The 15,532-nt window shown below is 45.7% G+C and overlaps 2 protein-coding genes and 1 pseudogene across 2 annotated transcripts; 2 read left to right on the plus strand and 1 right to left on the minus strand.

Moving 5' to 3' along the window:
- Nucleotides 1-4,138: 4,138 nt before the first annotated feature.
- Nucleotides 4,139-5,359, minus strand: LOC125518411 (F-box protein At5g07610-like). The gene is made up of 2 exons (XM_048683263.1): nucleotides 4,785-5,359; nucleotides 4,139-4,742 (listed from the first exon to the last, which is right to left on the minus strand). The coding sequence occupies exons 1-2, from the start codon at nucleotides 5,357-5,359 to the stop codon at nucleotides 4,139-4,141; spliced, it is 1,179 nt and encodes a 392-aa protein (XP_048539220.1).
- Nucleotides 5,360-5,496: 137 nt separating this feature from the next.
- On the plus strand, nucleotides 5,497-7,508 carry LOC125518412 (annotated as a pseudogene).
- A 3,343-nt stretch (nucleotides 7,509-10,851) lies between these two features.
- On the plus strand, nucleotides 10,852-15,465 carry LOC125521066 (protein disulfide isomerase-like 1-5). Its single transcript, XM_048686125.1, has 12 exons — nucleotides 10,852-11,667; nucleotides 11,747-11,876; nucleotides 12,007-12,172; nucleotides 12,431-12,549; nucleotides 12,732-12,812; nucleotides 12,911-12,997; nucleotides 13,145-13,216; nucleotides 13,294-13,362; nucleotides 13,613-13,690; nucleotides 13,819-13,953; nucleotides 14,919-14,972; nucleotides 15,063-15,465. The coding sequence occupies exons 1-12, from the start codon at nucleotides 11,168-11,170 to the stop codon at nucleotides 15,210-15,212; spliced, it is 1,641 nt and encodes a 546-aa protein (XP_048542082.1). The 5' UTR covers nucleotides 10,852-11,167; the 3' UTR covers nucleotides 15,213-15,465.
- Nucleotides 15,466-15,532: the final 67 nt, after the last annotated feature.

Consider the following 15,532-nt stretch of genomic DNA (forward strand, 5'->3'; position numbering starts at 1 on the left):
CGCCGCCGGGTAGCTAGGTTACCCGCTCCGCTAGGTTAACCACTGCCACTGGCGCGGCGGCAGTTCGTTCGATGTTGCCGCGAGCGAGACTAGAGGGGGGACGCGGGATGCGGTACCTGTGCGGATCGTTGGAGATTCACGACGTTGTCGCGCCTGCTGTCCGACGAGATCGCCGGCGACGAGATAGCCGCTGGTGGAGATCTACTACGTGACTTATGGAGCTGCGTCAATGCTCGCGAGATTGATGGAGCTGCTCGCGTGAATGATTGGATTCGGCAGGTCTTACGTGGACGTGGGGTCGTGTGATGTTTTTTTTTGGACCAGGGTACGGTACGTATACGGTCTGGGTTATACAGGGCTAGACAGGGCTTGGATCTGGGCTGCGGCGGGCTAGGAAAAAAACAAATTCGCAAGGACAAAAATACCCCTCCGAAATTAGGTTAGGGGGGAGCACCGGAGCAGGGCTCGTGGAATGAAGGTTACGGGGCTTGCCCAACTTGAATGCCAATCATATGAACAGTGAATATGATGCAGCAGAAACTTTTCATTCTTTTTGTATATTGCAATTACCAGAATTAGCTTACATGATTGAGCAATGTGTGAACTGAAGCAGCTCGCTGATACTGTTGTTGCTGGACTGCAGATTTATTTGTACACCACAGTTAATTTTGTCGAGATACAGTTTATTCATCTACGTCTTTAATTATAATATTATAGATTTTTCCTGATGACTTGAGCTGCACCATATGTAAAACTTGATAAGAATTTGTGACTTTAGTTGAAACTGCACCATATTAGTACTAAAAAAAGTTCAAATCGGTATTTCACACCATGGATAAAATAATAACTTACTCAATACGTTTATCATTACTATAAATTCAGAAAAATGTCAGGCTGTGATACACTTTCCACAACCATATATGACGCGTGAGATTCCCTTAACCACACGTCTTCCCTTCCGCTGCTGGAATGCAACAATAAATTTCAGTATTTTTCAAAGGGGAATAAATTATTATCAAGCAGATCTCATTTACACCCAACCTCTGCATCAACAAGATGCCTAAAAACATCCAGGATGCACACATCCAAAAAAGAAAATAAAAAAGAGAACAAAAAGAAAAGAAAAAAGACTCCGCCACAGTGATCAATCACCTGCAGTAGCAACACTCTAACCATCACCAAAGACAACACCTGGATTGCAAAGGAGGTTCTTCAAAAGCAATGCCTCCTAGAAGGAAACAAAGTACAAGCTTTGTCATTGCGCGATAAAAAATCTTAGGTTTTCACCGTGGAGAAAGACCGGGTTCTCAAAACAACACCTTCAACAAGGTCACTATGAGGCACAACAATAAAGGACAGACTTTGGGTTCTCGTCCTGAAAATCACGACTCGGTACTTAGAGAAGCACCACCAACAAAGAAGTCTTCCTATGCTGCCGCCCCTACTTGGGGAGGCCACTACTGCAAGTCACGTACCACCAGGCTCATAGGAACTCATGTCCGGTCTGGACGAGAACATATCCCACAAGCCAAGTCTGAAAAACTGCCTATGAAGCAAAGTCTTCATCGCATCCAAGACTCCACTTTCGCCACTTGCAGGTCCTTCAATCACACCATGGCATTCTCCGCATGTGTGATCCCTTAAAAATATTTGTACAAACATGTCCCAAGGTGTCAACAGAGCCAGAGCTTCACGATACCCTAGTGAACCTGGTTATGCTGATGTTGCGGGTGTACATGACCGCCCCCTATCAAATCAGGGTGTCCAAAGAGAGCCATATGCTCCAATATTTATTTTCCTTCGAAGAATAAGTCTGGAACTCACTGATGGCCAGATCAAAGTGGACCGACCGCAAGTAGATCGGTGACTTCGCGCGATGACCATTAGGGCCACCACCTGGTCCTTTCCCTCCATCTAGCTCAAAACCGTCCTGCCACAGCCCACAACAGCCGCCAGAGCAAGATGGACCCAAAGGGACCCGCTTGAGCACAATGCAGGTCCAGGAGACGGCACTGCCGATGGAGCAAAGGAATGGCCATACATCCACTGAGTCGTTGCCATGGGAGCGCACCCCAGGGGGCTCGTCTCCTCGCATCAAGGGCAGCCGCTGCAGGACCAACCGACGGAGAGGAGGCCATGGCCACCACGCCATTGGACTTCCCTCCCCCAAGATGCGGAGGGGACAACCACCAACAACGCATCAGAACAGTGCGGAGCCACCACCGGACGGATGGATCTGGCCCTCGTATCGACGGATTTGTGGCCAAGGAGGCAACAGGAGCACGGCGGGCGGCCTGGAGCTAGAGGTGAGGAGAAGGGGATCCAGGGGGAGTACAGAGTGGGGAGTGGAGGAATCATCCCCGCCGCCGCCAACCGCCGGAGCTTTTCCCGGCGGAGGAGGCGAGAGGGAGGACAGGGAAGGAAGGAGCCCTAGAGCCGGTGGCTGGGAGTGCCTCCCGTGTTGCCCAAGACGCGGGGCTGGGCGGCTGCTACGTGTTATGCTTCTATAATGATGAAAATACATTAAAAAAAACTTCATTTCCTTTAGAAGTTAAACACAATTTCTTACTGTTTCCTTTATCAAAGATATTTTAACAGGTTCGCAATTTTCCATAGAGAAACGTTTCAAAACACTCCCCGTGTATTTCAACTCCCATACGAAGGTTCAAACATGTCTTTCATATGAAAGATAGAAGATAACCAAGCTTTCACTTCCACCAATGACTTCATCATTGCAAAAAGCAAGACCAATATTAAAATATATACAATATAGTGCAAAACAGTTTACACTTACGTTTGTAGATGAACGCGTTTATATCATTGATGTGAATCTTGTTACAAGACCATAAATCCATTTATTGAAATAGCAAACCCTGTCATTATTTCGTTTCCCTAAATTTCATGCCAAAGAGTTCCCACAAAGCATATATCCCTCTGTGTAAAGAGTTGGATATGAAGTTGTAAAATTCTACGGAACAAAACCTTGTATACAAAAATCCACTTACAGCCTATGAGTTTCCAGTTGTTTGAATTTTTTGCTTCCCTCGCTGCTTCCACCCGCAGTTGATATTCATAACTTTAAGCCCTTGTATATGACTTTAACTTTTCTAACACATCTAATTCATTCTATAGTTACACCTGAACTCACAATCTGCAAAGTCTGTTATTTAATACCCAACTGGACCAAAGGCACCAGCAGGTACAAAATCAGGGCGCACGGAGGCTGAAAAACGGAGAGTTCTAATGTAATTATTTGTTATCCTGATAATATATATTATCTGAATATACTGTAGGCGCCTCTGAAGAAGATGGTACCTACCTTTCTGTGTTAAATTAAACGTCAATTCAAATTTCAAAGCGTCCCCGGGCGAAGACCAGAAATTGCAACTAAATACAACAGGAAGTGGATCGGGCAATTTTCTAGATAAAATCAACAAAAGGTTAGTTTCAGACTTTACATCCGACACTCGAACTAAATATGACACACAGTGAATCAAGCAATTTTAATGATGGAATCGACAAAAAAATAGAATCAGACTTATGATGCTTTAGACTCCTGATAGCATCTAATAGAAAATAATAGATGTGCTTTACTAGTGCTGATCATTTCAACATTTACAGGAGCAAAGGAACATAAACTCTCACATGCTCTCTTGTTCACTATATGTCGAAGATAAAAAAAGATGTCACTGCATTGACAAGAGGAAAAGAACATATATTCCTTCCCAACGTTTTACGGTATATGATTACATAGTTTGAATGCACGATAAAATTCAACAACACAGATACAGTAATTGTAAGAGGGCATACACCAACAGCCCAACACAACATTCTAGACAATCACAGACAGCAATCATGGTATAATTAAAACTGTAGCTCCATAAAATTAATAGCAAAGGATGTTGCACCTATGCTGCTACCAACCATAAACACATATATGTTTACATAAGAGGCACTACTAAGTTAACTGGAACAGGTAGCCCCATAAAGTGAGGTTACACTGTACACTCGAGACCAAAGGAGAAGTAACACAACATGAGGAAGATCTAACCAAATAGCTGCCGATATTTCTTGGGACCTATAATTCAACATTATCTGAAAGGATCAACAATGGAGCAGTGATATGCGAGCCAGATTATCAGTGCCAATCTGCCAATTCCTCTGAGTACAAGGGAACATAAGGAAGGTAGGGTAGCACGGAATCATGTCCAAGATAGTCGATGCGCTGCACTTTCCCACTATCCATTTCGTAAGACATGAGTCTTTTGTGATGCCCATAAACAAAGAAAATCATGTTTCGTTGCGGGTGGAGGGCGACAATATGATACTTGCTTCCCAGATGGGCATACTTCACTCGAAGTAGATGAATATATCTGACACTGTGCTTCAAGACCCACACTTGACTGTCATAGTCCTCAAGAACCCAGATCGATAGTTTATACTTATCATGTTGATCAGTATTCGCTAAATACAAACGCCCTTGAGACAGATCAATGAACCCATAAGCAGGATCTATTGTAGGGGCATCCGGATCATCTGGCATAGGAATAACCCTCCAAGTAGTTCCCTCCACATCCACTGCCACCACCGCATCCTCGGCGGCGATCAAATGCAGACAACCATTGACAAATGCACTTTTAGAATCATGCGCTATCCTAGTTGGGAAGCCCCAACCGCTGTCCTTGTGACTCCAGGCCCCGGTTTCGGACGAGTAGATCTCAACCCCTTTGACGTGTCCATCACTCTCGTAATCATCACCGTCAGGATACCCAGCTATTTCGTGCTCCAGGAAGTGAAACACATGAAAGTGCGAGGAGACAACCGGGTCGAACCCCAAGCGAGCTGTGTGCCACATGCTGAAGAAGCCGGGCAAGACGACCCACTTCTCCGTGGCAGGATTGCACACGACGTAATCAAATTCCCATGAATCAGCGGTCTCGAAGCGGCGGCAGAGGAGTAGGCCGTTGCAGCTGTCCAGAAGGTGGAAGTGATCACAGCCAGGCAGGAAGGGGAGGGAAGGGCGGATACGAGGGCGGCCTCCCGCCGAGACACGGGCGAAATTGCGAACTAGGTAATGGCGCTCGTAGAGGAAGCCGGCGAGTTCTTGAAGATGGTACTGCGGCAGCACCTTGCGGTTGTCGGGGTGGGAGATGATGCCGCGCCACTGCTTGGAGACGCACTTGAAGCGGCACAACGATCTGTACGGCACACGCGACAGGATCTCGACGAGGAGGTCTTCGGTGAGGCTGTCCGCTGGCTTCCGCCGCTTACAGATGACCTTGGGGCCGTCCGCCATCGCCGTGGGGAGAGGAGGCGGCCAATCTGCGAACGGGGGTGGAGGAGGAGATTGCATCGCCATCGGTGAGGGAAGCAGCAGGGAGGAAGAGATGAATCTACAGCGAACGCAGCGTACGTACCAGCAGCGAGGCGAGTAATTGCGAGGCAGTCCGTCCCCTCCGGCGAGGTTTTGAGTGCGCGACGAGGGGGCGACGAGCGATGTGTTGGCTTTTATCTGCGTCGTAAGAGCGTCTCCAACGGGAGTACGGGACTCTCAAATCGGCCTCAAACACGGTCCTACGGCCCTTCTTGAACCGCCTCTATTCCTTTCTATATAGTGCGGATAACCTTAAATTTGGTCTAAATATGAAGCCGATATAGGGCTGTCCGAACATATCTGCCATGCTGACCCTGACAGGCCTCGCCACCGGGGTTCGTGCACATGCTGCACGACGCTGAGCAGAAGTTGTCCAACCCGTGCCTCCCGACCACGCCCTGGCGCCGGTTCCCCTTCCCGGGCTTCATCGGCATGCTTGCTGCCCTGGGGACCCTCATCATGGAGTTCATCAGCACCTGCTTCTACGAGCCCAGGCACGGCGAGGAGGCTGCTGCCGCGGCCAAAGCCGGGCATGACGACACGACGGCGCTGCTCGAGGACGGCTCTCTCGCAGGGACCACTGCCGCCGCGATGAGCGGCGACGACGAAAAGCACGACGCCATGCACATAGTAGGGATGCGCGCACGCGGCGGCGCACCAGCATAGCCATGCACATGGCCATGACGTGTGTGATGGAGAAGCCGTGTATGACGCCCACGCCCACGCCCATGGGAGCGAGGAGAGGCCGTGCCAAGCTCGTTATGTGGTTGTCTCGCAGGCACGGACAGTTTGTACATGGTAAAAAACGCATGCATGTCACATCTTGTATGCAAATCAAAATTTCAGAATTCAATAATATTGTAAAGTCAATCTCCCAAAGAAATTCAGTTATCCCAAAGAATTTGCATAATCGTTGTATTATTGCAATGGAGCAATTTGCATGTTGATGTTGAATAAGACATCCTTGAAGCAGTGAAGATGATTCATATTGGAGATATGAATAGATCAAAATATGATTTTCCAATAGAGGAGATCAAAGCTAGTTTGATCGAGCATAATTCTTGTATTACTCATATTGTGCGCAGCAAAAATAATGCTAGTCACTTTTTGGCAAATTTTGGACGATCACAATGCCGAACTGTTGTGTGGCTTGGATCAGGTCCTGATGAACTCCTCGACATTGCCGGTCATGATTGTAACCCTGGATAGTTTTGAGTAATACAAGTATTATCCTGCAAAAGAAAAATTCTACCTTCCTATGCAGGTTATATATATAGCAATGTATAAACACACAGTACACATGCTTAGTCTCTTATGTTTGAATTCTGGCCAGTGAATTTCCTTTGCTTTATCTGAAATGCGCTATCTTGATAGATGATTTGAGTTTGGAAATCTGCAACGTATATGCTAAATAGTGATTTCCTACATTGTTAGCAAGATTCTGGAAATGGGGATTGTATCACATTCGGTGATCATCGGGCTTTCTTTGGGCGTTTCACAGAGCCCGCATGTATCATTAAACCTCTTGTTCTTCATGTCAATGTATGGTTTTTGGGTGGTTTCCTTTATTAACCGGGCCAACTCACTTCTTCTTAATGCAATGCGGGAGCTCCCCGCTCTCTGACAAGGTTCCGTAAAAAAAACCTCTTGTTGCTGCTCTCTCCTTCCACCAGTTCTTCGAGGGTTTTGCCTTGGGTGGCTGCATTTCTGAGTTAATTGTCCGCTTCATTTCTGCTTTATGGTCAGCAGTTCCTCACTTGAAGTTGGCACTCATGAACCCTTCATGTCAATTGCATCAATTCATTACATTTTGCATAAACAAATGCAGGCTCAGTTCAAGAATTTCATTGCACTCCTGATGGCTTTCTTCTTTGCTATCACAACACCTGTTGGGATCGCCGTGGGAGCGGGGATCGCTTTGTTCTACAACGCCAACAGCCCCAGGGCATTGGTCGTGGAGGGTATTCTTGATTCAATGTCATCCGGAATACTGATATATATGGCTTTAGTGGATCTCATTGCTGCTGATTTCCTTAGCCGGAGGATGAGCTGCAACCCGAAGCTGCAAGTGTGCTCATATGTTGCCTTGTTTTTTGGGGCTATTGCCATGTCAACACTTGCTATCTGGGCTTAGTGAGTATTCTTGAAGAAAGGTGGCTTGGGACAAGCTAATTGACGTTCAATGCACTAGGATTTTTCCCTAGCTGCAAGTAATTCTGTAATTGAGTACAGGAATATACACGAGGCCTTTTATTTCTCTGCCCATTCTTCTGTTCGTTCTTCTCATGATGGTGGACCGTGTGAGTTCTCATTGTGGTGGTAGAGAATTGAGGCGTGTCTATTAATACAAGGAGTTTTTGAGTCTGACCAGTCTTTGTAGATGTACATTTGATTCTCAGTGTTAGATAAGAGGACTGGTCTATCCCCAGGTATAATCTTGCATATATATCAATGTGGATCTCCCGAACGCTGCTTCAACTGTTTGACTCCAATGGCAGGTGTTGTTTGAAACGAGGATGGTTGATATTGTAATGCCTTATGTTTAACATGTTTCGCGTGTTAACTTTGTCAGAGAGGAGTAGCCAACCGAAGACCTATATTCTGAGAATGCTTTTGGATTTCCAGAGCCATTTGTATGCCTCATGCACTATGGTAATAACCCACTATGCCGACGGCTTTTTCTATACGCCAGCAGCAATGACCAAGTTGGTGGGTTTGCAATTCACTATGCAATACAAGAAAGGAGTGGAAAATTCAGCAGCCGATGCTTTATCTAGAGTTGCCCATCTATTTCAAGTTCAGAATGTGTCTACCAGTAAACCAGTTATGGTGCAGGAAATACTGAATTCCTACTTAGTAGATCCTGTGGCTTCTACAATGCTGCAAAAACTAGCTGTAGACCCAAATGCTAGTCCTGGATTTCAGTTGCAAGAAGGTATGATTAAACAAGATCACATGATTTGGGTAGGAGCCAACACAGGTCTCCAAACCAAATTGATACAAGCTTTTCACTCAAGCCCTGTTGGGGGACATTCTAGAATTCTACCAACATATCACAGAGTGAAGCAACTGTTCAGTTGGCAGGGAATGAAAGTGGCTGTGGAAAACTTTGTTAAGCAATGTGCCACTTGCCAACAAGCAAAACATGAACTCTGCAAAAAAAAAAACCTGGATTACTACAGCCTCTATGTGTACCTGACAGCCCATGGCAAGAAATCAGCATGGATTTTATTGAAGGGTTGCCCAAGTCAGAAGGGTACAGTGCCATATTGGTGGTGGTCGATCGTTTCACTAAAGTGAGTCACTTTCTTCCTTTAAAGCATCCGTTCACAGCTGCGTCTGTGGCCAAAGTTTTCTTGAACAACATCATCAGATTGCACGGTCTTCCTCTGGCTATCGTTTCAGACAGAGATAGGATTTTTACTAGCTCCTTTTGGAAAGAGCTGTTCATGTGTGGGGACTGAGTTGCAGATGAGCACGGCTTATCACCCACAAACTGACGGTCAAACGGAGCGAGTCAACCAGTGCCTAGAAATGTACCTTCGCTGTGCAATTCATGATTCTCCAAAGAAGTGGGCAACTTGGCTACCACAAGCTGAATTTGGGTACAACTCTTCATATCACTCCTCTTTGGGCTGTACACCCTACCAGGCGCTCTTCGGCCATGCTCCCAATATGGGCCAATTGTTGGGACATACTACCTCTCAAAACTCCGATGCAAACACATGGCTGGCAACTCACACTAAGCACAATGCTGCTCTGAAGGAGCATCTGACAAGAGCTCAATGCAAGTACAGTCATTTTGCAGATCGGAAGCGATCTGAAAGGGAGTTTGCAGTAGGAGAAATGGTCTACTTAAGGTTGCAACCTTATGCTCAATCAACTGTGGTAAATCGTCCTTGTCACAAGCTGGCTCTCAAGTACTTTGGTACATACAAAAATTTGGAGAAAGTGGGAAATGCAGCATATCTCCTGGAGCTACCAAGAGGGAGCCAGGTGCATCCGGTCTTCCATGTCTCCCAGTTGAAGGGACATGTGCCAGATCACACCCCAATGTTCGCCACGTTGCCAGTGCTGGTGGATCTGTCAGCACCAGGAGTGGTACCGGAGGAAATTCTTGATCGACGTATGGTCAAGAAGGGCAATGCAGCATATCTGCAGATTTTGGTGAAATGGGTGACGATTTCAGCTTCATCAACGACCTGGGAGGATTACGAGGTGCTCAAGGCACGATACCCGAGCGCACCAGCTTGGGGACAAGCTAGTTCTTCAGGGGCGGGTACTGTAAGCAGTGCGGCGCAGGCGATCGAGGGAACCAAGACGTAGGGCGGGAGAAAGAACATTTGAAGCAGCTAGTAGTTGGGCCAGCGAGTAGAGTGTGTGGGGTGTGGGGCGTGGGCCTTGTAATGGGTTCGCCTTATATAAGCGAACGGGTGCGCTGTGTGACGGCAAGTTTGAATTGAGAATATTCTGAACCTCATTCTATCTTATCTCCTTCTTCTACCTGCCGCATCTCCCTTGCTCTGCTCCCCTCCCCTACGCCGTCGTCGATCCCCGTCCGCCCTAGGGTGTGACAACCGACAACCTGATATAAATCTTAGCAATCGTCATTAGTTTCACTAACCATGTCGTCATCACGCCAAAATCCCATTTAGAAAAAAACACACTTTCATTCGCTGAGGTATGGAGCTACGCTGCTCCGGAGCAATGCTACTAACATGATGAGGAATTGTGCAGCAATCCAGAAGGGCACCGACGCCAAACACGGGTAATAGTTCTCCGCATGCTATTGGAGTTGTTCCTACTGCGTGTGGTTCTGCTTGAAGGCTCTTATTGTGCTGGACATTTGATGTTGTCTTTTGGCCATGCTATAGTCTGAACACTATGAGGTTTATCTTATCTCCGGTAGGTTAGTTTTTGTTGTGCAATCAGGTTTTCGTCCCATGATGCGTATGTCGATTGCGAGCACGTAGAGTGGGTTTACTGATAGTAATTTGAACCCGCTTCTTTTCGTTCTTACTTTCTGTAATATCTTGCTCGATTTGGACAACTTATATTTCCATTATGCTTTGTAACAAAAAGGGGTTTATGCTTAGTTCAAGAAGTAAAAACTCGACCCCTTCCCCCAACCCCCCGTACTAGCCGGCCGCTTTCGTCCCCTCCTCCGACGATATCTTGGCTCACCCTCGTCGGCTCGAGCTTAGGGCCGCACCGCTCTCACCCTCCCTCCAAATCGATTGAAATATAACCTTTTGTTTCCAGTTAACGAAGGAATAGCAAATGCGAAGAAATATTTCTACTGAATTTGAATCCAGCAAAACTCCTCCAATTATTTTTGATCCGGACAAAAAAAAAGGCCTTTGACCTCGTTAGAGAAGCCAAGGAGAGCTGACCTTCCTTCGCCCATCACATGCAAACGCAGCTCCACCGGCTTAGCTTAGCTTAACCACCAATCACGCGGTCGCGATCCCAACCCCATGTGCTCCCGTCCCGTCTCGCCGACACGGCCCCGCTCGCCGGCCGCCCTCACCGACAGGCGGCCCCGCCGTCCACCCGGCCCCACCCGCCAGTCTCGCCCGCGCCTGCCCGTCACCGCCGCGGCGCAGCGGCGTGCGCTCGTCATTGCCGTTTGAACACTCGAGCTCGCTCGCCAGTCGCCATTAGCACCACCACTAGTAATAGCGCGCCGCGGCCCCTCCCATTCCCCACACGCACTCCGATCTCCTCTCCCCGTGGCGTCGTCGTGCGCGCGGGATTCCCTCATCTCCTAGATCTCGGCGGAGGACGGACGCGATGAGGGCGATGCGGCTCCTCGCGGCGGCGGCGCTCCTCGCCGCGCTGCTCGCGGTGTCCGCGGCGGCAGGCGCGGCGGCGAAGCTCGATCTGGACGACGTGGACGACTCGGAGGTGCTGGAGGCGCTGCTGGCCGTGGACGACGAGGAGGAGGACGCGACGCCGCCGGGCGCGGGCGGGGGCGGGGGCGCGGAGGCGGTGCGGCGGACGCAGTCCATGGTGCTGGTGCTCGACAACGACAACGCGGCGCGCGCCGTGCGGGACCACCCGGAGCTGCTGCTCCTCGGCTACGCGCCCTGGTGCGAGCGCAGCGCCAAGCTCATGCCGCGCTTCGCCGAGGCCGCCGCGGCGCTGCGCGCCATGGGGAGCGCCGTCGCCTTCGCCAAGCTCGACGGGGAGCGGTTCCCCAAGGCCGCCTCCACCGTCGGGGTCAACGGCTTCCCCTCCGTGCTCCTCTTCGTCAACGGCACCGAGCACGCCTACACCGGCCTCCACACCAAGTGAGCAGGCTGGCTGCTCAGCTGCCTTTGATCTGCTCGACGAATTGACTAATAAGGCTTTTGTCTCTCCTGTTGACAGGGACGCGATAGTTACTTGGGTTAGAAAGAAGACCGGCACGCCAGTAATTAGGATTGAGTCGAAGGATTCAGCTGAGGAACTTCTTAAGAAGGGCCAGACATTTGCTCTTGGCTTATTCAAGAATTACGAGGTATGCGAAATGCTTGATAAAGATGTTTAATTTGCAGGTTATGCTTTGCTCTCTGGATAAAAACTTGAGGATGACGTTATACATTTGCTCAATTTTGTTGACATTGTTTATTCATATCCATTTTTGTCAGGGAGCTGACCACGGAGAATTTGTGAAGGCAGCGACTGCTGAAAATGAGGTTCAATTTGTAGAAACCAGTGATAGGAATGTGGCCAAGATTCTTTTTCCAGGGATTGCATCTGAAGAACAATTCCTGGGCCTTGTGAAAAGCGAACCAGAGAAGTTTGAAAAGTTCGGTAAGTATCTTTTATGCAGATGTTCTATTTTTTTCCTTATTTGCATGGCCTTGCATGCCATGATTTGATGAGTAACTTATTAATCGGAATCCTTACTCATTATTGAAAGATGCTATCAAAAAGAAAGATAATGCTGGGTTAAGCTTCAATGCCAGTTGCTCATGCTTATCATCCATTTCGTGTACAATATAGTTATTGTAAGTGTAACAGTCATAAATTTATGATTTGTCCAATAACTCATGTAATTCCATTTTCCAGATGGAGCATTTGAAGAAAAGGAGATATTGCAGTTTGTGGAGCTTAACAAGTTCCCACTAATTACTGTATTCACTGATTTAAACTCAGCTAAAGTCTATTCAAGCCCAATTAAGTTGCAGGTTAGTCTATCCCAGCCTTTCTAAATATTAACAAGGGCACCTTGGATATACATCACATTCTTCCCTAGTGGATTGAACTATGTAATAAGCCTTATAACTGTAAAGTGATCGTAGGAAATTATAAATGTACTCTTGGTCTTTTGCATGGTTAATTTGATTTAGTTTCTGCAAATTCGTTCTAGGTCTTCACCTTCGCAGAGGCTTATGATTTTGAAGATCTTGAATCTATTGTTCAAGAGGTGGCCAGAGGATTTAAGACAAAGGTGCTCAGTTTTGATATAAATAGATAGCTGCCGTCTGCTCTGTCCATTTTCGTCATATCATGCAAATGACTGAAACAGTTCTCTCTCTGGCACTGCAGATAATGTTTATATATGTGGACACTGCTGAAGAAAACCTTGCAAAACCATTCCTGACTCTTTATGGCCTTGAAGGAGATAAACCTACTGTACGTTCAAAGTATTATGAATCTCATTTTCCATATTATATATCTTTTTCCAGTAGATGCAGGTGTGCACATGTGTGCATTATGGTGGGGGTTGTTTCCGTATTGTTTAACGATATAGCCTGTTGCTAAAACTATAAAGTTTACCAGGTTACAGCATTTGATACGAGCAAAGGTACTAAATATGTGTTGGAGGCAGATATTAACACGAAGAACCTAAAGGTAGTGCGTTGTTTATTTGATTTTATGATATGTTACTTGAAGCAAATTGATTTATTAGATCATGCACTGAATAACAGGAGTTCTCCTTAAGCCTTTTGGATGGTACACTCCCTCCATACTTCCGCTCAGAACCAGTACCACAAGAAGTAAGCTTTAATTTTGTCAAGTTTTGAATCTTGCAAGTTAATGTGTCAGTATTCAAAGTCCCTAAGCAGTCTAACTCAAATACAACTCATGTTAAGATGTGAGCAACATATGAACTTGTTACTCCTGACATGCATACTCAGTTTTTGCTCTTAATAAGATCTGTTAACATATAGGGAATGCTGTGAAGTTTTTGTAATTAGTTTCCTGGCATGTCTACTTAGCCTTTGACCCCCACCCACCATTTTGCAGAAGGGACTTGTTGAAAAGGTTGTTGGACGTACATTTGATTCTTCTGTCCTGCGAAGCCCTCACAATGTTCTCCTCGAGGTATTTGATCTTACTCATAGTTATTTATCTGTAATTTTGTATACTCCAATACTCACGATTCATCATTTTTCAAACTATTTTTATTTCTATCCAAGATCTCACACCCCTTTTTACATTGAAAACCATAGGCTCATGCACCTTGGTGTGTTGACTGTGAAGCCATCAGTAAAAACATTGAGAAGTTGGCCAAGCATTTCAGTGGTTTGGACAATCTTAAATTTGCACGCATTGATGCTTCGGTGAATGAACATCCAAAATTGCAGGTAATTCGATCCTTTTGCTGTACCATCACATATGCCCACAACATAGAGATCAAATACTTTCAACCTTGTACCACAGTCATGCCATCCATTAAATTATACTTACCTATGTAGCAAAATATAAGACGTTTTTGTAGGCTAAACTAGTCTACAAAAAAGTCTTATATTTGATACAGAGGTGGTAGTTCTCATTGAAGTATTGGGATTATGTGCTATTAGTTACTATATAAGTGCCTTGAGAAAAGAAAATCATATGAAAGAGATTACTTTCGATACGTTCACGTTATCTGTTGGATTGCTGATTTAATTAACTATTGTTGGAATTATGTCCATTGAATTACCACACTAAGTGTTTTTTAGACAATTTGTGAAACTTTAAATTAGATTGCTCTAAAAAGTAATAACTGTTTTTATGAATTTATAAGCTTTGGACCGTGCATAGTTACATCCATGAAATTTATAACTAAGCCCATAACAATGTGTGCATAACACATGAACATTGACATATATGAGGGTGAGTTTGTTTGTTGTTTACTGTGAATGTAAAATATTGATGTGGAGTTTGTTTGTTGTTTCCCGCAAAAAAAAACACAGTTGTTGTTCACTGCAAATGTTGCCATGCATGGACTTTCAAAGATAGTTCTGTGGATAAAGAATAAGCAGAAAAATGACTTCCTATATGTTTAAGATGAGGTTCTGGTGGAATTGCTGCCACTTATGACTGGCTAACAGCTATATAAGGAAGAAAAGCTTAATAAGTGGCATAAATGAATGGGTGATAACTAGGATGTTTATTAAAGTTAAATTTGTGAAAAGAGATCTGAAGGTTTCTAGCTCCTTTGCATTTGAATGCTGGAACCTGGAAGCATAGTTTTTTGCCATTCTGCTGAATGAATTGATCTAATAAACCCGTAATGACCCATCAAAGATATAACTTTAGCTTACAGTTTCCCCATGGTTTCTTACAGGTAAACAATTACCCCACACTCTTGCTTTATCCTGCTGAAGACAAGACCAACCCGGTACGTCTGCTGAAACAAATGCAAAGACGCCATAAGTTACCCTTCGCCATGTGTTAGTGATATATTGTTGCTCTCCTTTTGGAAATGCAGATCAAACTTTCAAAGAAATTAAGCCTGAAAGACATGGCGAGATTCATCAAGGAGAAGCTGCAGATTTCGGACGTCGAAATTAAGGAGAAGCTCCAAACTCCTAACATTGAAACAGTAGCTGCCGCTGACAATGTCAAGGATGAGCTATAGTTGATTGCTCGTTCAAGCATGCTGGCCGCGTTGAAGGAAAATGACCATGGAGTGGCCTTATAGAGAAGGAAATAGAGTAGGGGTTGGTCACGGTTACGCAGTAGACATCTAAAATCAAACATATATGATGATGTACCACATGTTGATGTACCACATAGCTTGTTCATGTATTATATAATGAAAATAATAAAGTCAGTAACTCTAATATCGGATGTTGCATGAGTATCAAAGCTCAAGCAGGTTGGGTATGTTACATGAGAATGATCCCAATTTATTTTGCAGTACTATCTATTGGTTAGAAAATGTGTGTGAGTTTGGCT

The sequence above is a fragment of the Triticum urartu genome, chromosome 7 (assembly GCF_003073215.2).
Source record: "Triticum urartu cultivar G1812 chromosome 7, Tu2.1, whole genome shotgun sequence".
Taxonomy (NCBI): Eukaryota; Viridiplantae; Streptophyta; class Magnoliopsida; order Poales; family Poaceae; genus Triticum; species Triticum urartu.